General features: G+C 32.1%; 2 protein-coding genes across 2 annotated transcripts; both read right to left on the reverse strand.

Moving 5' to 3' along the window:
• Positions 1–825: 825 nt before the first annotated feature.
• LOC134717964 (taste receptor type 2 member 109-like) lies at positions 826–2967 on the reverse strand. Its single transcript, XM_063580465.1, has 3 exons — positions 2437–2967; positions 1990–2145; positions 826–942 (listed from the first exon to the last, which is right to left on the reverse strand). The coding sequence occupies exons 1-3, from the start codon at positions 2965–2967 to the stop codon at positions 826–828; spliced, it is 804 nt and encodes a 267-aa protein (XP_063436535.1).
• A 4519-nt stretch (positions 2968–7486) lies between these two features.
• LOC134719656 (collagen alpha-1(VIII) chain-like) lies at positions 7487–9443 on the reverse strand. Its single transcript, XM_063582631.1, has 3 exons — positions 9367–9443; positions 9239–9300; positions 7487–7881 (listed from the first exon to the last, which is right to left on the reverse strand). The coding sequence occupies exons 1-3, from the start codon at positions 9441–9443 to the stop codon at positions 7487–7489; spliced, it is 534 nt and encodes a 177-aa protein (XP_063438701.1).
• Between the last annotated feature and the right edge of the window lie 10198 nt (positions 9444–19641).

The raw sequence follows: 19641 nt of genomic DNA on the forward strand, positions 1-19641 counted from the left end.
TTAGCGAGGTCAAACATCAGAAATCAATAACATTGTTATGTTAACTTTCTGTGACTTACTTATCGTAATCGTTTTGGGTTCATGCTGCCTAGTCTTTATGATGTAATTTTCAGACTATTGTTTGTCTTTTTATAGTTTTTCAATATTTGCCATGACGCTGTCAGTCTGTCCTGATTTGATGTGTTGGTATATTCCCCCCTCTTTTTAATAGTATATAACGTTTAAACAGTACTTATGCCACGACTGCATCGAAATGTATAAGACAATTTTGTAATTGATTACTTGTGTATAAATTTGTTTGCATACTTCAAAAAACATATCTGGCAAAAAGCTGAAGCGTTTTTGTAAACGCTATTAAATAATATTTATGTTGTACTATTCAAATCTATTATACAAAAAAACGTACCATTATTTTAATGTTTTCTTTTATTGTACTGGTTTTTGTGGAACGTTCTTTGAAGTATGCATTGTTTATGTACTTATTTAAAAGGAAAGGTCGAGTTCAGATATAAAGACAATAGTTTAAACCACATATGTTTGTACGTGCTTTTATTCAGGAACCTCGTAAGAAATAGTTTTGTACTTGTTTAAATAATTTGTTATTTAGTTCAGTCGAAAACACATCAGTCAAGGACACGGATTAAGTTCACCACCATTTTAAATAAAGGAAATGCATGCACTAAGTCAGGAATATGTCATTTATTTTCCACTTGTTTAATGTGTTTTGGCTTTAAATATACCATTTGATAAGGGACGTTCCGTTGCGAATTTTCTTGAAATTCGTAATTTTTGCTTTTTTACTTTTTAATGTTTTTCATTTTTCTTTTAATTGTGATTGGGTGCTGACGACACATCTCTAACTATTTTTCTTAAACTTATTACTTTCATACAATGGCCCAGTGTCACAATATGTTTTGAATCCCACAGAAAATTAACATTGGGCTACAAAAATAAGAAATGTAAAAACCTGCTGTATAAATTTTATGCTTTCGAAGATTTTTTCCTCTTGATTTGATTGTTCTTTCATTTGGAATGATCAAAGCAAAACATTCAAAAGCCAGAAATATATCAATAAAGTAATACCCGTATTACAAAAATACCGAGCTGCAAGATCTGGAAGTTTTTTGTTAAATGGCAAAGTCAAAGCTCGCTCATTTCAAACGAGTGGAAAACTTATTCCTGACTAGGTGCAGTGATTTCATTGTATGAAAATTGATGGATTAAACTTGGTTTTATAAATCTCGTTGTCTCGAACTCGGTTGACTCGAAATCTCAGATGAGTCGCAGTTTTCACGTGGACCCGAACTTTGTTCCATATAAATGTACGCAATTCGACTCCCATAAAATAAAAACGAAAAATAATCGAATAAAAATAGTGTATATTTTGGTGCCTTAAAAAAGAAAGTAGAATAAATGAGAAGAACTCGAGAAAAAACCCAAAAAATAAAGTATACAGAATTGAAACCCTCTTCCTCCAGAGCGACTGTTATTTAAAATCAAATTAGATAAACCTAGTAAATTACTCATAACAGAACCGTTCATATCTGAATTACATTTTGTACATTTTTACAATGCTATTGGATATAAGATGTGTCACAGTACTTGTCTATCCCAAATTCATGTATTTAGTTTTTATGTTATATATATATTATATTTGTTATTCTCGTGGGATTTTGTCTATATGTGTTACATTTTAGTGTTATGTCGTTGTTCTCCTCTTATATTCAATGCCTTTCCCTCGGTTTTAGTTTGTTACCCCGATTTTGTTTTTTGTCCATGGATTTATGAGTTTTGAACAGCGGTATACTACTGCTGCCTTTAATTATCATAAAACAGTCAATATAATTTATCAAAGCTATGTTTTACATTTTTTATATTTCATAATTTTATGCAATGAAACAAGTTCTTACTCTCATTCTGAAAACGACTATCCATAAAAGCATAGATAAAAGGATTAATCATATTGTTGATTATGTAAATTTCATTCACCAAAGTCAAAACATGTCGAAGGTTGTTCGACATATTTTCCCAGAATCCATCATCAAGACCTTCCATAACAAGCAATATAACTTTTGGCACATAACACAAAATAAAAAATATAGTTATAACCATAAATATTGTCGTCAATTTGTGTGTTATATTTATCTTTTTGTTCAATTTTTCAAGTTTAGGTTTTGAAATTTTTTCCGGTTTACATTCCTGGTCTTGAAAACCATGGTCTTTGGAAGAACCGTGTTCATTGCTAGATCCTGTCACTAAGGTATCGCTAGTATGCATTTCATGGTCATCGCTGTGCCTTATCCACATTGAATTTCCATGTTTTTCAAAACTTTTATAATGGTGGTATAATTTCAACCCAATTTTCGTGTATATGACTACAAGAAGTGTCATAATAACTAGTATAGTCAATACTAATATTACTCCATAGATAATTACTACAGTTTCGTCTTCTTCGTTCGTCCTTGCGCACTGGAACCCTGTTAAATTCTTATCAACATTTTTGATTTCCACTGAGCTATGGAATATTATCATTGGCGCTGCAAAAGTTGCAGATAATACTATACAGATCATAAGTGATATTCTTCTCCATAATATATTCATAGTAGAACCGAAGGAACCGCACACTTTTAAATACCGTTGAATTGCTATAACAGCGAAAACAAAGACGGACATCATCGTCAAAAATGATGCAGCTGCCCAAAATATTTTACAGACAGATGCATTATAAAAGGTCACGATCATTCTACTTTCCATAACTCCTAAAATAGGACATATTGTTGCTGCAAAAAGATCTACTGTTGCTAATACTGGTATAAAATATCTTTCGTCAGACATTTTCATTTTCACGCAATAGATAAGAAGGGTAAAACCATTTCCAAATAATCCAATCACCATGCAGCATATCAGAAATATTGTTTTCGGTAGCATATCCTCCATCAGATCGGAGTTCCAAGCCTCAACATCCATCTTGATTAATTTTTGTTCTTTTGTAAAATCACTTTATTCACAAACTTTACATTATTTGTAATGATATGCCTGATACATGTTTACTTATTTATAGATAATTTTTTTTTTTATTAAATACGTAAATAATTTTCGCCTCTTAAAAAATGAATCGGAAGAGATATTTATAGATCAGGAAAGGAAAAAGGATTATTAATACAGATACATGTTAAACAACACGATATATATGTACCATTTAACCTTGTGTGTCAAGAATAGTGACATAAGCCCTATGTTTATTGTGTTGACCATTTGAACATTTCTACAACTCAAGATCAATTCACATTTAAATGTAAAAACATATCTTCATTTCATAACCCGTCTTTTGCTAAGACTGTATGTCGTTTTGTTAATTACATCGTTCAGCTGCGAACAAATTCAAAGATACCCCACATTTCCTTTTGTTCATAAATAAACTTAAGAACATGTAATAAATTTACGACTTATAAAAAATATTTTCGCCTACTTTTATTCACAATTTACGTTCTGATCTGTGAATCGATTTTAAATTTGAATGACAAGTTTAACGCGTTTTAACAAATTTGCTCTAACAATTTGAGTATCTGTGACTTTGAAATACTTCGGGTGAAACTATTGATATGCTCGCACAGCTTGCACTGCAGGTGTATAATACAACTTACATAAATACTAATAAGTGCCAAACAGATACTTTTCGTAACTTTTATTTTATCCGAGTTTTGCATGGGATTAATAATTGCTGCTACGCTACCGCATACTCAAAGGAATAGTACAGGTCAATCGAAACAGACGTATATTTATTTAGGTTGAATATGAAATATCCACTTGGCGATAATACTGGTGTACTGCCACATGACCAATACCAATGCATTGATTTATATACTGACGTGATGCCATTTATATATCATCATTGGGGGTGATACCGTTGATTAATAATCACCGCTATACAATTTTGTATCTAACACCACTGGGATGATATAACTGCCATACCACACTAGAGCGAAACGATACATGTGCATTGACCAGACAATCTAAAAGCAAACCAAAAACATCTTCAGGGACTCTGAGCAAATCTTTTTGAACATTAGGCGAATTTCACTAAGTCGGTTAATGCATTGACATTTTTCAAGTTTAACTCCAAAAGTCGGCTTTCTAAAGCCCCCCACCCCCCCATTTTTCAAAATCATTGGTGCTATGTTAAATTTTGTTTGTAAAAGTCAGCAGAAGGGGTAATACAACCATATTCCCCTATATATCTGATTCATAGAATGTGTCTATATTTCTGATAAATAAGTAGTTTTGTGCATTTCTAGAAAGAAACAAATAAACGTCAACGGGATGTGTCCCTGCTATCAGACGGGTTATATATCGGACATGAAGAAACAGATGCGGATCCAGTCTATTGAAAAAGAGGACCCCAAACTAGGAAACGTCAATAGTTTGTACCCTACCTTAAACATGAAGTTGGTCCTATATGCGTTGAAACGTGCTGTCTAGGTACAGTTTTTTAAACTCGAGTAAGAAAAGTTTGATAGCAATTATCCTCATAAAATTTTCTTGACGAGTGAAAAAAAGCAAAAACATTAATTCATATACGTTTGCCACTTTGTGAGTTTTCAAGTAGTGTTACTTCATAATCATAAATTCGTTGTAATTTTTTCACGATGTTTATGTTGGTATATCAATTTATTCGACCTGCATTTCTGCTTTTCATAATTTTGTAGACGTTAATTAAAACCTTCTAATATGTAGACTCGTCCAAAGAGCTTCTGATTGGCTTACCCACTTTTGTGGAACTTGATTGGACGGTAAATTCTAAATGTATTTGTGTATTCTATGACTATGTGTACATAAAATGCAGTACACATGTGACAGTAGAATGTGTTGTTTTGTTACATTCTTGTGTTTTCTTTCAAATTTAATGAGACAAATAGTGCCTAAAATGCAACCATAACAAAGTGTTTCATATACGCATTGACTTTGCAAAAATTAACACAGATGAGCGACATAAAAGCCTGAGTTAAATAAGTGACACGGGACAAAATAGGATTTTTTTGTTATGACAATACATGTGTGAATCTAGGATGAAGAAGAAAAGGAAGTATGCATATCAAGGTAGAATAAATATATCCACAAAATTTATTTGTCAAATCTATGATTTTTATATTTAGTATTATACTTACCCGGCTTTGAACAAGCAAACAGCAAATGTAATCTTGACTTTGTTTTGATTTTGCGGGTCATATGTCTTTATTTGAATGCGGACCTCATGTGTTTCTTTTCTTCTCATGTAGGCATATTCAAAATCTTTAATATAAAGTCCATGACTGACTAAGCTTGTTGTAGGTGTAACATTAAAAGAGAAATGACAATGTCTTTTACAAAGCCTTCATGAAATATTTTTGCACCACGACCCAAAGTTCTGAAACTCAGGTTTGTTCCTCTATTTTTCGCCATTATTTCAAAATATTTGTACAGTTCAGAGGATGTAAAAAGACTAATTAATACATTTATTTCGTCCGCTACATTTTCTAATTGTTTCCAGTCGTTAACAGGAAAGACAGGAGGTTTTAAAGTAGGGAATTTCTCTATTATTTCGTCGGTTAGTTTAGGTGTCGTTTACTGCTGATTTTTTTTGTCAGTATAGTATGGGAAGTCTATGTCATACAAGGGGATTGACTTCGTTTGGACTGGCAGCATATTTTGCACTGTTGAAACCAATTGTGATTTATTTAATCCTGCAACTGAAATACCACGACATCGTAGCCAAAACTGCAACTCGGGAACCTTCAACAAATGAAGCATTCCGTGCAGTGATGCCCCCGGTATATCATCTTCCGTGAGCATCCACGGGAAATTATCTGGGTTATCTTGTACCGGGTTTGGCGCATCAATCTTTAGTTCTTGCTCAACATCTCCTACTAACTCATTATCATCCATAATGATTATAACTTAACGAGATCAATTTTAAACCTTCGTGGCGTTATGTAGATGTATTTGTGCACACGGCACATCTCCAACCCATTATTATTGACGTTTTTTTTAGACCAGCTACGGTAAACGTTACGACGTCCTTAGAAACAAGATGGCATCGCAGCGTACACCAAAGAATATTACCCATGATGCATTAGATTCTGAAACGGAGAATTGATAAATCAACCAATCAATCAATCAACAAACATTTACTATGGAAAAAAAAAGTTGACAATAAAATGGAAAGAAAATAAGCATCATACAGATCTCTCAATGTTCATGCATGAGTAGTACTGAGCTGCGTTCACTGTTGTCTAACAGCTTCAAATTCAGCTACACTGCGACAAAGAAAAAACATCTCGCAATTGATGATCAAAAGTATTACAATGACTTGTTGAATTAACTGTCTGATTTTATTCGAAAGCTAGATTAAAACTAACCTGATTACTCTATAGCCCTACTGATTGCTGACAATTGACTTTTACAATTACATTTATTAAGTCTTCAAAAACGTCAAAATGATTAATTAAATATATGATGCAATTATGAACTACAGAACCGGAAGTGGAAGAAACACTACTTCCATTCAACCCAGGACCGTTTGGACTTTCAAAAACTCATAAGGTCAAGGTTATAGTACACTATCCTTTGGAGGTCAAAAAGTATTTTTTCCTATGCCATTGACATCTTAAGGTATTGATCAATGTTTGAGTTATATAGTAGATTGATATATATATACTGCCGTTTCAAAGATCTACACACTTAAGTATACTTTGAAGAATGATCTTTTCGTACCTTTTGAAAAGATTGTCGGACAGCGTTGGGTCTAATGCACAAAATGTTGAGCTCTTCAAGCGGACCTTTTTATACGCTGTGTGTATGCAAATATCTCTTTAATCGTCCGTTTTCTTAAATTCAAACTAGGAGATGAGTCTTAAAAAATCTCTATGTTCCCTTTGACCTATGACCTTGTGTGCAAATGAAATGTCATATGAACTAAAGATTTTTGGTAAAGGTCCTATCATTTCTCTGCAACTTCTGATTCTCGGAAGATAAAAAGAAAAATCGTGCATAATATTTCAAGGAGAAATGATTTTATAGTGGTTGATAACCAAGTAATTGTTTATGGTAATTAATATTGCTATCTATTCCTGTATATGTACAAATACGGGAGGCCATCACAACGTTGGAGAAAGACCTTAATCATATATGCAGATTTACACATGCATACGTAAGTTACTGTAGGTAAAAGAAAGACAAAATCAAACAAAATAAAAGATTGATTTTACCGGATAAATGCTGGTAATCTTTAATTTAAAATTTTCTAAAGATACTCTCTTAAATTGTTAACTTACGGGAATAATAGGAGCCGCTATTTCAGTTACTCAAACATATACAACAAACCAGACAGCTGCAAAATTTCTTTAAGATCAGAAAGTTGAATTGATTGGAACTAAGAGTACAAACAGTCAATGGAATGGCAAACTATATTTAAATAAAATAAACATGAAGTAATGTTTTATTATATTTTTTACTGCATAAAATGACCCGAAAACATAGTATAGCTGTCTCCATATATTCCACTATAGCTCCTGGGATTGCGGAGATAGATTCTGTCTCCCTTCATTACTTCCATTATGACCTGAAGTGAACCTGCAGTACCTTGATCCTTTGCTGAATGCGCTCTTACTATGAACGCATTATTTTTCATTAGATTCAACTCAAGCCAATTGTCACCATTCGAGACGAAATTAGCAGCAAATTCATACAGTCCTGATTTACCAACTGTAAAGATTCCAGATTTTGGATCGTATCCTTTCCCAACATTTGTCACTACACGATCAAATTTGATTACAGCATTCGTACCAAGGGAAAGGGTTTTAGTCAGAGTTGCAAAGAAAGCTGGTTGTAAACTCGGTTTACTGACTGTAAAAAGAGTAGGCATGATTAAGTATCACAGAATATTATATTGAAACGAAGTGGGGGTCCCTTGAAATGGAACTTGATTTCCTTAAAATTGTGTGATGATGTTGTTAAAACCTTGCCGTTAATTGACTGTTTTATTATATATTTCTTGCATAACTATGTTTGTTAACTCTTTATTATTCTTGTCCATGTTTTTACTATCGGAACCCCTGTGAATTTTTTATTTCAAATTAAGTACACCAATGACGTCATAACTATTTTTGTTATGACGTCGGCTCTGGGTTTGGTAATTTAGGTAAATGGTAAAAATGGTAAGCCGAAATGGTAAATGGATTACCAAAGTATAAATACGGTGGTGAGGAAGGATATGCTTCAGTACTACTTTACCCTGGGCAAGTGACACACAAGCGATTAAATAACCAGACTATATCCGTGTTATGTTGGCTTGTTAGTTCCATAACAAGTTGTATTTAGAGAATAACTTCTCGAGAGAAACGTACGTTATCTTTTGACATTGAATTTCCGGTACCATTTGCCGATTACCAAACTATAGTTTGTAAACTTGCGGGGTATAATATTTCCGCTATCCATTTTCTTATATTCACGATATTCTAATAAAGTAAGGTATTTATTTGTTAGACTAGAATACTGTTAAGCTATTTAATATGTGTACGCATTGTTGATATTTGATACATCCTAAAGTAAAGTTGATTTTTATTTAACGAGTCTGTTATTCTTACAAAAACCTAAACGGAACCAAACTAAGATCCATCAGAATACTACAACGTACCACAAAACCTATACTGAACCAACTGTAGATCTACCGGAATACAACAAAGTACCACGATACCAGAGTACCAAGCTACCAAAGAAGTCGCCAGTGATAACTTTAGTTCATATATACTTATACATTGTTATACAACACATTCTTATAGCAACACACTAAGGGTAACATATTTATAGTTAACACCAAAGCCTGACCGCTCGGTTTTCGTTACAATATGTATAAAGGCGAATATATATTATATATTCTACAATTTATTTTTATCGTCTGTTGAGAGACGCAGATCAGTATTCCTGGTCACTCAATTGAGAATCAAACTTTTTAATAAACGTTTTTACATATCTTTCGTATCACGTCACATATTTGTGATTATTTTTATTATCATTGATGACCCATTTCTATAAGAACATAGCTTATTTTATTTTATAATATAGGACAAAGCGTTTGTTACTCGATAGAAAAACGTACTATTACAATGATTTCGACAGGATTTGTCTATGTGCTGATTTTGATTGCACCTTATATTATTATTATTATGATCAGCATAAAGGAATAAAAGAAGGTAAAACTAACCTGATTTCTGACACTTTACTTTTAACATCACTTTCATTAAGTCTTCAAAGACGTCATTCCCTGTAAATATAGAAATAATAAGATTTTTTTTCTTTTTACATTGTTATATCAATTTTACGTAACAAAATTTGTTGAACTTACAGGAACCCTGAACACTAAATGTTGCCAGAGCAGATACAAACAAGAAAACAACAATGAATGCCATTTCAACTCGACTTTCTTTCTTCGTTGTTTTGCTTTTACTTTTATACGGGGATGGCGTTTTACCTCGTACCAATAATTATTTTTCCAATAATTTCAAAATCGCGTGACAACTGCAGATATTACTTATGTCTATACTTATATACAATATCATACACAAATTTGATTTTCAATGGGAGAAAAACTTAGCCGCTCTTAATGGTATGCTTACTATCTGACGTCACAAAAAAATACCTGAATATTAGGGCGATTTAACTAAGACTAGCTATGGATCCCCTCCCCCACAAAAAAGTGGCACCAACAGAAAACTGTAACTGCAAAAATTCATGCAACTGCATTTTAACATGTAAGCAGCCTTCCCCGCGACAAAGCACACAACAAATACCTTCAAAAACTCTGCACAGTCTTACTCTACTGCTATTTGAAAATAATAAATATCTTAATAATTGGTAAGTCGATGTTACAATATTGCATTGTCTTTATGTTAAGCATTCACTTCGTTAAGCTGTACCAGGAACTCTCTGAACGACGAAATTGAAATAAATTAAACTTGTAATGGACACAAATATTACACTGCACATTTCATGTGTCTCCATGTTAACGTAGGTGCAGTTATTGCTATTACCATAAGAGTCAATAAATAACAAACACATTTTCTAGATGTATTTGTGCACACGGCACATGTCCAACCAATTGTTATTGACGTTTTATGAACCAGTTACTGCCAACGTTACGGCATCCTTATAAACAAGATGGCGTCGCAGCGTACACCAAATAATATTACCCTTGATGCATTACAGGCGAATTGATCAGTCGGTTTGCTCTCGTTCGGTCGCAGTCTGTAGAGTGTTTTACAACCACCCAATTCGTCATAACGCAAGTGCAATCCCCGTACATAGACAGTGGTGTCAGGTGATGGTCCAGTACCTAACTCGAATCTTTTGATCGGAAGCCCTAACTGTTGTATGGTGTCATGTAGTAATGCATGTGCTAAATAGACTAGCAAAGGTTAGATGTTAGGCTCATAACACCATATTTGTCGTTTCGTATAAGACTTCTAAAGCTCATAACATGTCTTTTACCAGAATTTAAGCAGACTCTAATTTTTTTTTTTTATCGATTTGAAACCAAAATAATACCTATTAATAATGGAAAACAACACGTTTAATATTTTCATGCGTCCCCTTTTCTGGATTTACCTTAATCAGGAACGCCCAAAGCCAAATATTTGAAATCCAAAGATGTATAAGTGCCGAACCCGTTGAAGAGCTATATGACCAAAGATACCTAAAACAAATAGCCAAATTCGTCTAAATTCAACTTTGCCCGAGGGAGTTGAAACCTTAGTTTCTTAATATAAGTTTTCAAACATTTTGGCGTTGTTCCTTATATAAACGAATGCTCTTCTGACATTAAAGAATCAATTTTAAATTCTAGTTTTTATCAATTTCATTAAGGTATATCTTTAAAATGTTTGTGTCATATTTTATGAGACAGTGCAATTATTCTTTCAATCAAACAAGGTGAAACTACGAAAATATCAGACTTCTAGAAAAATTCAAAACGGAAAGGAAAGTCCGTAATCAAATCAAATGTTCAACACATCAAACGAATTGATAACAACTGTGAGATTCCTGACTGTATACAGCCTTTTCTTATTTAGAAACAAAACAATCTATACATTATAAAATATATAAAATAACCCCCCCCCCCAAAATATTGAATATCTCTTTTGGCTTTTAATTTTCATGAAATGTACCAGCTCACATATAAGAAAAAAAACCACTCTCTATTGTTAACCATGCATTGGCGAGCAATATTTGTCGTACTAAATGCAAGATCGAGTTTACACATATTTCAGATGAAAGTAATGAGTCTGGAACCCATTAAAGCAATAACCTCATACATCAATTAAGTGTTGCATCGATAGCTGAGTAATGTGAAAACAATTATTTCCTCTTTTCAATTATGTCATTTGTATGAGTGTAACGCGTGCATTGCAGTAGACGTCAATCCTATCGACTCAAAAGGTTGTGCTTCTTATATTTTGGGTTGATTTCACCTCATAAGATTTTACTTGTCTCCGTGTTTTGTTTTCCTTAATTTTTTTTTTCGAACATCGGTTCACATCGGTGTCTTTATGAATGTATCAAACTGGAGATGTAAAATTTAAAACACTCATGTGTGAAGCCATGTTGCTTTTTTTCCATTTTAAACTTTTTATAAGAAAACTTTGAATTAGAAAACTTGGTTAAAGCAATTGTTTTGTTACCTTTTTTTTTATATATATTTTGTAATGAAACAAGATGTACGAGACATGACACAAGACACGTTTACTCTGTAGTTACACTCGGTTGTATCAATCTTGTGGTTCTTTGAGTATAAGTGTGTTATCTTTTTTTTTCTAGACTTTTATGAGATGTGAACCTCGGTTTACCACAGTAGCATACATTTGGGAAAATATAAAACGCGCATATACACTCTTTACATGCCAGCAATGTTTCTTCCAAATTGGATTTTAAATATATTGTGTTCTTTTGTGCAGTTTCATCTTAAACTTATCTGTCATCCTCAATTCCTCCATTTTACTTAAAGTCATCATACTTATTCAGTATATAACCGTGCAGACAGGTGCTTTTTGTTTTCCAGCATAATTGAATATTTTTTTTACTGAACGTTATTGGTATATTCCTCATAATACCAGTCCAATTTTTGTTTTTAGATAGTATGAAATTTAATATAATTTTAGTATGTTTTAAGTGTTTGCTTAAGTTATCGTTGACCGAGGTTGCTATTTTATTAAAAACAAAATTTCAAATTTTTGTCAATTTTCACTTAACTAGTTACGGTATGGACTTTGCTCATTGTTGAAGGTCGTACGGTGACCTATAGTTGTTAATGTCTGTGTCATTTTGGTCTTCTGTGGATAGTTGTCTCATTGTCTCACTTATCGATCCTTTGAATAAACTTATCCTAAAAGTCTACCAAATTGACACTGGAATTATATCACTGAATATTGTTTTTATTGGTATTAATAATGGTTTTGATATCAGTAAATTAGAAATATCCTAAATATTATTGTTCAACACGTTCTTGGATTTACACTCTGTCGATACCGGTATCTTGGCATAGCACAAGGTCATGTTTTTTTTTCTGTTTATGGCGTCTTTATACTAAATCCATTGGATGTTGGATGTGTACTTGTTGAATATTTGTTCTAAGTTGCAATATTTTTTATAAATTATTAGTGACTTTGAACTAGCTGTCAGTAATTACGAGTAATCTCAGATCTGTTCTTAGTGTCTTTTTGTTGTTTGGTATAATTGCAATTTTCATTGTTATTATGTGTAAAATCAGTATTCAGTACAAATATAGTCTCAAATCAATCATAATTTCAATCTTATTTTTGAAAGATAGTTTTATTCATTCATATGTGACGTCATTGTTTGTGTCACTTTGTATTGAGGCCTTGACTAATTTCGGGTGTGTTTATATTTTGTGTTGAATTTTGTCGGTTTATGTTATGTACCCGTTTGTTTTCTGCAATCAGTTAATATTTCAAATAATAGGGATGTTCTGGTCCCAAACAGAAAACCCTGGCCATTTTTGGCACAACTCTTTTTTGAACTTTTGATCCTCGGTGCTGTTCAACTTTGTTCTTGTTTTGGATTTTAAACTGTTGCATCTGGGCGTCACTACTAAGTCTTGTGTGGACAAAACGCACTCCTGGCGTATTAGATTTTTAATTCAAAATTTTAATTCAAATTTTTAACCTGGTGCCTATTGTTGGCTATTATGCGTGTGTTTCTTTGTCAAATATGTTCTCTTGTTTATTTGTATTGTAATCATGTTATGTTTTGTTGTCGTTTTGATGTTACATTTGACATATACATGGGGCGGGGAGTTTGGAATGCCGCAGGGCCAGGTTCCGCCCACATGTTTTTCTTTAAGGAATGTCCTGTGCCAAGTCAGAAATATGGTCTTCGTTGTATTTTAGTTCGTTTCTGTGTGTGTTGCATTTTGGCGTTGTGTTTATCGTTTGTTTCCTCTTATAGATGAGTGTGAATTCACATATCTTAAAGACATGTCACGGTGCTTTTCCCTTCCAAATTCATGTATTTGATTTTGATGTTATATTTATTATTGTCATCGGGTTTTGTCTTGCTTTGTTCCTTTCTCTGTGTGTTGCGTTTTGGTGTTTTATCGTCATTCTCCTCTTGTTTTTCATGCGTTTCCCTTGGTTTTGGTTTGTGACCCGTATTTTTTCTATCGATTTATGAGTTTTGAATATCGTTATACTACTGTTGCCTGTATTGGATGTATAAGTACCCATCCACGTCCACTTGTTTTTGTATTTTATCCTTGTGATGAGTTAAGCTCTTTTTTTTTAACTAATTGTATAGTTCGTTCTTATGTTGTACTGTTACACCACTGTCCCAGGGTATCCCGGAAACATGTTTCACGCCACCACATTCCCTATGTACATGTATGTGCCTTTCCCAAGTCAAAAACCTCTACGTAAGTGGCTGTCGTGTGTTTATATTTTACATATTTGTTTTTCGTTAACTATTTGTACATTTAATTTGCCGTTAGTTTTCTGGTTTGGATTGTTTTACATTGTCATTTCGTGCCATTTTAAAGCTGACTTTGCGGTATGGAATTTCCTTCTTGTTGAAGGCCGTATGGTGACCTACACAGGTTAATTTTTGTGTCAGTTTTTTTCTCTGGTGGAGAGTTGTCTCATTGGCAATGATACCACATCTTTTTTTTTTAACTGGTTATAATAATTTTTTAATTTTATATGAAAAACACAAAAAAGTTTTATAGTCATAGATGATCAATTGGTAACAGCATTAAAAAAATGTGATGTAACTGTACAGATTCCATGTAGCCTTGAACTAAGGCAATAATTTATTAAAAAAAAAGTAGAGTGACGTATCGTCTTGCGTATTGACTTCAACCTGAATTTTATTTCATCTCAACGACTATAAATATGAAGCGTTTGCCTCAAGAAAAAAATATTGTTACAATGTATTTATAAAAAAAAATAATATATCTGACTGCATTTTTTTTGGTCAAAAGGAGAGCTCTACACCTCAAATTAATTTGGTTTAATTGCAGTACAATTTTTTAAAATATGGTAATAATGTCTACTTTGATGAAATCATATTCATTAAATAAATCTAAGTAAAGTAATTTCGGTAATTTACTTTGTTTAACCATTTTCAATGACACATTTGTATGATATTAACTCAAGAGAACGGAATTTCATATTAGTATCAGCATGATACTTATATCATAAACATAGATTATTTAAGGTTTGTATTCAATAAGTATAACATAGTGTAAATTAAACACTAAAAAATATGCGCCTATGTATACTGTAATTTTGTACTTTGTCAAATAGAAAAATAAATTATCATCATGTTTTACCTAAAGCATAAAAAATAAGTTAAAACTGGAACAACCTAATTTTTTTTATTCATCTGTTAATACCTAGTTCATTAAATGATGCAGTTGTTCGTAAACCTAGATTATATAATTTCGTAAAGACATTTTAGGTTGTATTTAGATATATTTTTTATAGAGATGAAGAGGAAGGGTTGAGATTTCAGACAACATTTTTAACGCCGCCGCATTTTTGTGCTTGCCCTTAGTAAAGAGCCCCTGGCGTTTTTAGTCTTGAATTTGAAGAAAACAAATTCTAAAATTGAGAAAGGAAATGGTGAATGTGTCAAAGCGACAACAACCCGGCCATAGAGCAGGCAGCAGTTGTGCTCTATGGTCATTTATATGTTTTTGAGTTCAGTGTGACGTCCATTTTCACTAAACTATTAAATGTGTGTTAGCTGCATCCTATTTCCTTCCTCAATTTCATTTCCATTTGTTTTTATCATATATGCAGTTTAAACGTGTTCTGTGAACAAAGATGATTTCATTGCTTTATCTTGTTATGAAAGGGATGTGCCTTCCTCGGGCAAAGCTTGTAACCGTCTAATTTGATATTGTTATAAAGTGTCAAAAGTTTATTCATGTTTCAGTATTGTAAATCGATTTTAAAGACATAAGTGATCAAAATTTTTAAGTCGTTCTCCCCCCTCATATACTGACAGAGGATAGTTTGAACAAATTGAATTTTTCATGTACAATAGTGTATGTTGCGATGTATGTTTAGATGAACTCCGAATATCTGTGTAATGGTTACGTGTTGTAGCTGCTGGATTAATGTCTACCTACTCTTGCTTATAAACAAACAAAAATGTTTGAAGCTTTGTCCGCAAAACAACATTCCTAATCATGATGATTTAATAGACATTTCACAGCTTCTATGTCTCTCAATACGGGATATATTCGTTCATTCACATTTTTTTTTAATTCGACGTTTTATCAAAAACCTGACTGCTTTTACCCATTCTGAAAAAAGAGTTCAATTTCTGATCGTTTAGCCAATGGTCTGTGGTAGTCTTTAGTTCATAACTATTTTAAGAGGTATGGTTCCGCTTGGTATCTTATGATTCTTTGAAATAAGAAACATTTAGATATTCACATCCGGAGATGTTCTTAACGAAAAATGTTTAGATACCCGACAATAGCATGACTAGAGGGGCTGTATATATAAGAGAAGAAAAACAGTCACATGGTAGAGTGTTTTCTAATGTATCTTCATGATCAAGGTCCTGCAATGCTTGTGAATAGTTAAATTCGTCATGAACAATGGTTTTGATGAAAACTGTAAAATAATATAAGCAATTGTATCCAATAAGAAAAGCCATTTTACAGAACATGCAGCTTTAAACGACATACAATACAAGTGTGAGGGTTCTCTAATGTTATGGATTATATTTCTTTATTCTTTATATGGTTTACCAAAAATTCTATATATCTTTATAGGTTATCGTAGAGATGACCAATGATATTTTGTTAATCGCTATTTTACATATGACGACGTTATCAATTTCATGTCAATTACAATAGCAACGCCAAGTGAATCCTTAGTTTCTTGCGATAATTCGCCATCTCAAGCGAGTATCATGATATGAAAAATTATCACGAAAAAAGATCAAAGGAAAAATGCACAAAATAGCGATAATGTGTTTTTATACCCCATTATTAATCTTTTTATCAAGATGGTGAACGTTTTTGTCTTTTCTTATACTTTGTCAATTTTACTGTAGATGTTCTCCATTGATTTTTATTCTGTGAGCCTCATACATACTTTAATATTTTATTGTGTTATTTAATTGATTGATATACATTGTACGTACATGTAGGTTAAATAATAACAAGAACGTTATTGATAGCTATCTTAACCAAGATGACTACAGTTGTAATGCATCACTCCTCCCGTGCATTAATATATCCTATCTTCAGTTAAAGGCGATTTAGATTTCTTTTTTACTAGCATTGTTTTTAGAACAAAAAAAAACACATTATAAAATGTTTAATTCTGAACGTTTGTAATGTATCTGTTAAGTTGTTCTCAATATTTCTACAATAACTATTTTCAAATACTATTAGAATTTTATTAACACTAAAAAATTAAAACACCCTGACGTCATTGATTGAATTTTCATCGTTTATGACGTTTAAAGCAAATCCCAACGTATTGTAAAAGCTTGTAAAATATATTACCTAGCATTCAGTAGATTCTGAAACCACGAATAAAATTTAAATGCTTTAACGATACATTACTAATCCCCCACTTTTCCTGTCCATTTCTTATAAAATAATAGGGAATTTTTCTTTTTCAATTAACAATTATATCAAAGATGGGAAAAAGTAAAATCAGAGGTCTTTAGTTTCTGTAATTTGATTTTTTATTCCATTCAAACTAATCTTTAATTTACCTGCCCTATGCTCTATACTTTATATAACATCAGCAAAGTGTTCTATTTCTTTCACCTCTCGACCTCTTGTTTGGGCCTTTAATCTTTCTTTTGTTGTCTATTATGATTTCAGACCCTCTTACTCTACTAATTTTCGATACAAATTTATAAATACAAAAAGTACAACTTATTATACAATTGTGAATGTAGTTGATAATAGAAACGATTTATTTAAAACAAGCCTTGTTTGTAAATAAACAAAACACCTGACATAAACGATTACGAGGTAAAAAGTAGCATATTAATATTTTGCAATAAAAATTCATAATTTCAAATAAAATTTGTAGATTTAGCTAACTAAGTCCTTATATTTGTATAAAATAACATTCGTTTATAGTGGAACATTGTTTTAACGATGAATTAGCTACAATTAAAATTTGCTTGCTAGTCCCTCTCTGTGATCACAAATAGATAACTCTGGCTCATTTCCCAATCTTTTTTTTTTTTTTTGGCTCATTTCCCAATCAATATATCATGAAGGGAAGTCAATTCATGCAATTTTGATTCATAGTCTTTTTCAATAATGATAAAAAGTTCTTTATATTGGTATGTAAAAAATTTAAACGTTTCAAATTTATGAAATTATATTCGTACATCAATTGTTTTGATACATCAATAACAAAAACTGAAATATATTGCATTCATTCATTAAGTAATTATTCAAAATTATATCAGAAACCTTAACATAATTATAAAACAATGAACCTGTTAAGGGGAGACAATTCTCGTATAACTTTTTCGAATTGGCACATAATACCACGGAATGTCACTCATCATACAAATGACACATCCATATAATTAATTAACTGCGCAATCGTACTCCACCTTCAATGATGATTCTGAATTATAAATATAACCAAAAGTTGTTAATCTAGAGATAGTGAAGACTAATGAAAGCTAACTCAATGTAAAAATATTTTTTGCACTTTTTTAAAACTTCCTCAGAAAAATTCTCGAGCCACTTGACTTTCATAGCTCAAAATTAACGTTTTTACAGAATATTTGAATAAAGTAGTTACAGATTATTCGCTTCTCAAAGTGTAAGACGCAATAAAAATCGTATGCTTGCACAATCTTACCGAAGTACGGATTTAATTAAGTCCTAAACATTTTGACATTTCTTCGTATATTTTTTTTTTTTATCGAAAACCGGTTAAACAAATCACAAGTACGTGTTAAGATCCGACTAAATACCTATTTCCCGATATGGTCAGGTAAAATTGCTATAAAAAGGTTTTGACAATAAATACAAACGCATTTATTTGTATCCCAAACATGATAAAATATGATTAAGAATTATTATTTTTGTTTGGATCAACCATCTGTCAATTTTAATTTTAACTTTAATTTTAATTGTACTGAATAAATTATCGGATGATTGCGAGAACAGAGTCTGACTTTAAGGAGTTCACTAGTTTTGTGTCCAAACGACCTATGGATATACTGTGTCACAGAGGACCATTTTTATATTATAACTATCTATTTTTCTTTCCTTTACCAACACAATGGGTGCATACACAGACCACAACATGGTTACCCTCTGGAGCGCATGTGATCATCCCCTTTTGTTAATAGGTTCATAATGTTTTGTATTAAGTTTTCTGAGTAGTGGCTCCTAGACTATTGTAAGCTATTGCGTCTTCATTTTGAACGACTTATGGTTTTTAGCTGTCATTTAGGTATAAACTGCCATATTTGTTATTAAATTATCAACCTGTGTTACAATACATTCAATATCACATATACTTGTATATTAAGTTTTACAGTTGAGTACAATAATCAAGTTATAGAGTTTGATACATATCAAGTTGATCTAGGGAAGAAAAAATGAAAAAAGACAGTAAAAGTGTTTTTTAATTAAATTTTTACATTTTGGTTTCAATCCAAAATATGACAAAGCAAGTTCAACTGCTGGTAGCGCTGCGTTAGACCAATACGAAAAAGAATGAACATTTAAAGCATTTGAAACAGCAAAGACACTGACCGATGGTTTAGTCATTTGACATCAACCATCGGCAATTTATATTGTGGCTTCCATGTCTGCCATACACCACCATAGGGAGAATTTCTGCCATACAATCAGCATGTGTAGGTCGTAATTTTAATACCGATTTGATGGTTTCTTTTTCTTTTGTTGTTAAATCTTTCACAGGCAGTCACTTGAGGCAAATTATATTAATTTAGATAATATGTAGTTTGATATTTTATATGACTTTGGCGATGTATTGTTTACTTGGCATTGTTGTTAACCGATTGTTTGGCTGACATTTGTATCAATATAAACGCAATGAAAAAATAAATAAAAGAAATCAAATG

The sequence above is a fragment of the Mytilus trossulus genome, chromosome 5, assembly GCF_036588685.1.
Source record: "Mytilus trossulus isolate FHL-02 chromosome 5, PNRI_Mtr1.1.1.hap1, whole genome shotgun sequence".
NCBI lineage: Eukaryota > Metazoa > Mollusca > Bivalvia > Mytilida > Mytilidae > Mytilus > Mytilus trossulus.

Bases quoted from the DNA above. Each gene is read 5' to 3' on its own strand.
- LOC134717964 (XM_063580465.1), bottom strand. From the start codon at position 2,967: ATGGATGTTGAGGCTTGGAACTCCGATCTGATGGAGGATATGCTACCG. The intron at 2,146-2,436 runs GTAATTATCTAT...TTGAACAAAAAG, and splicing joins ACGAAGAAGACGAAACTGTA to ATAAATATAACACACAAATT. The intron at 943-1,989 runs GTGAATGAAATT...TTATTTTTGTAG, and splicing joins TTCGACATGTTTTGACTTTG to CCCAATGTTAATTTTCTGTG.
- LOC134719656 (XM_063582631.1), bottom strand. From the start codon at position 9,443: ATGGCATTCATTGTTGTTTTCTTGTTTGTATCTGCTCTGGCAACATTT. The intron at 9,301-9,366 runs ATTTTGTTACGT...TTCTATATTTAC, and splicing joins GGTTCCTGTAAGTTCAACAA to AGGGAATGACGTCTTTGAAG. The intron at 7,882-9,238 runs GTTAGTTTTACC...CTCTTTTTACAG, and splicing joins AGTAAAGTGTCAGAAATCAG to TCAGTAAACCGAGTTTACAA.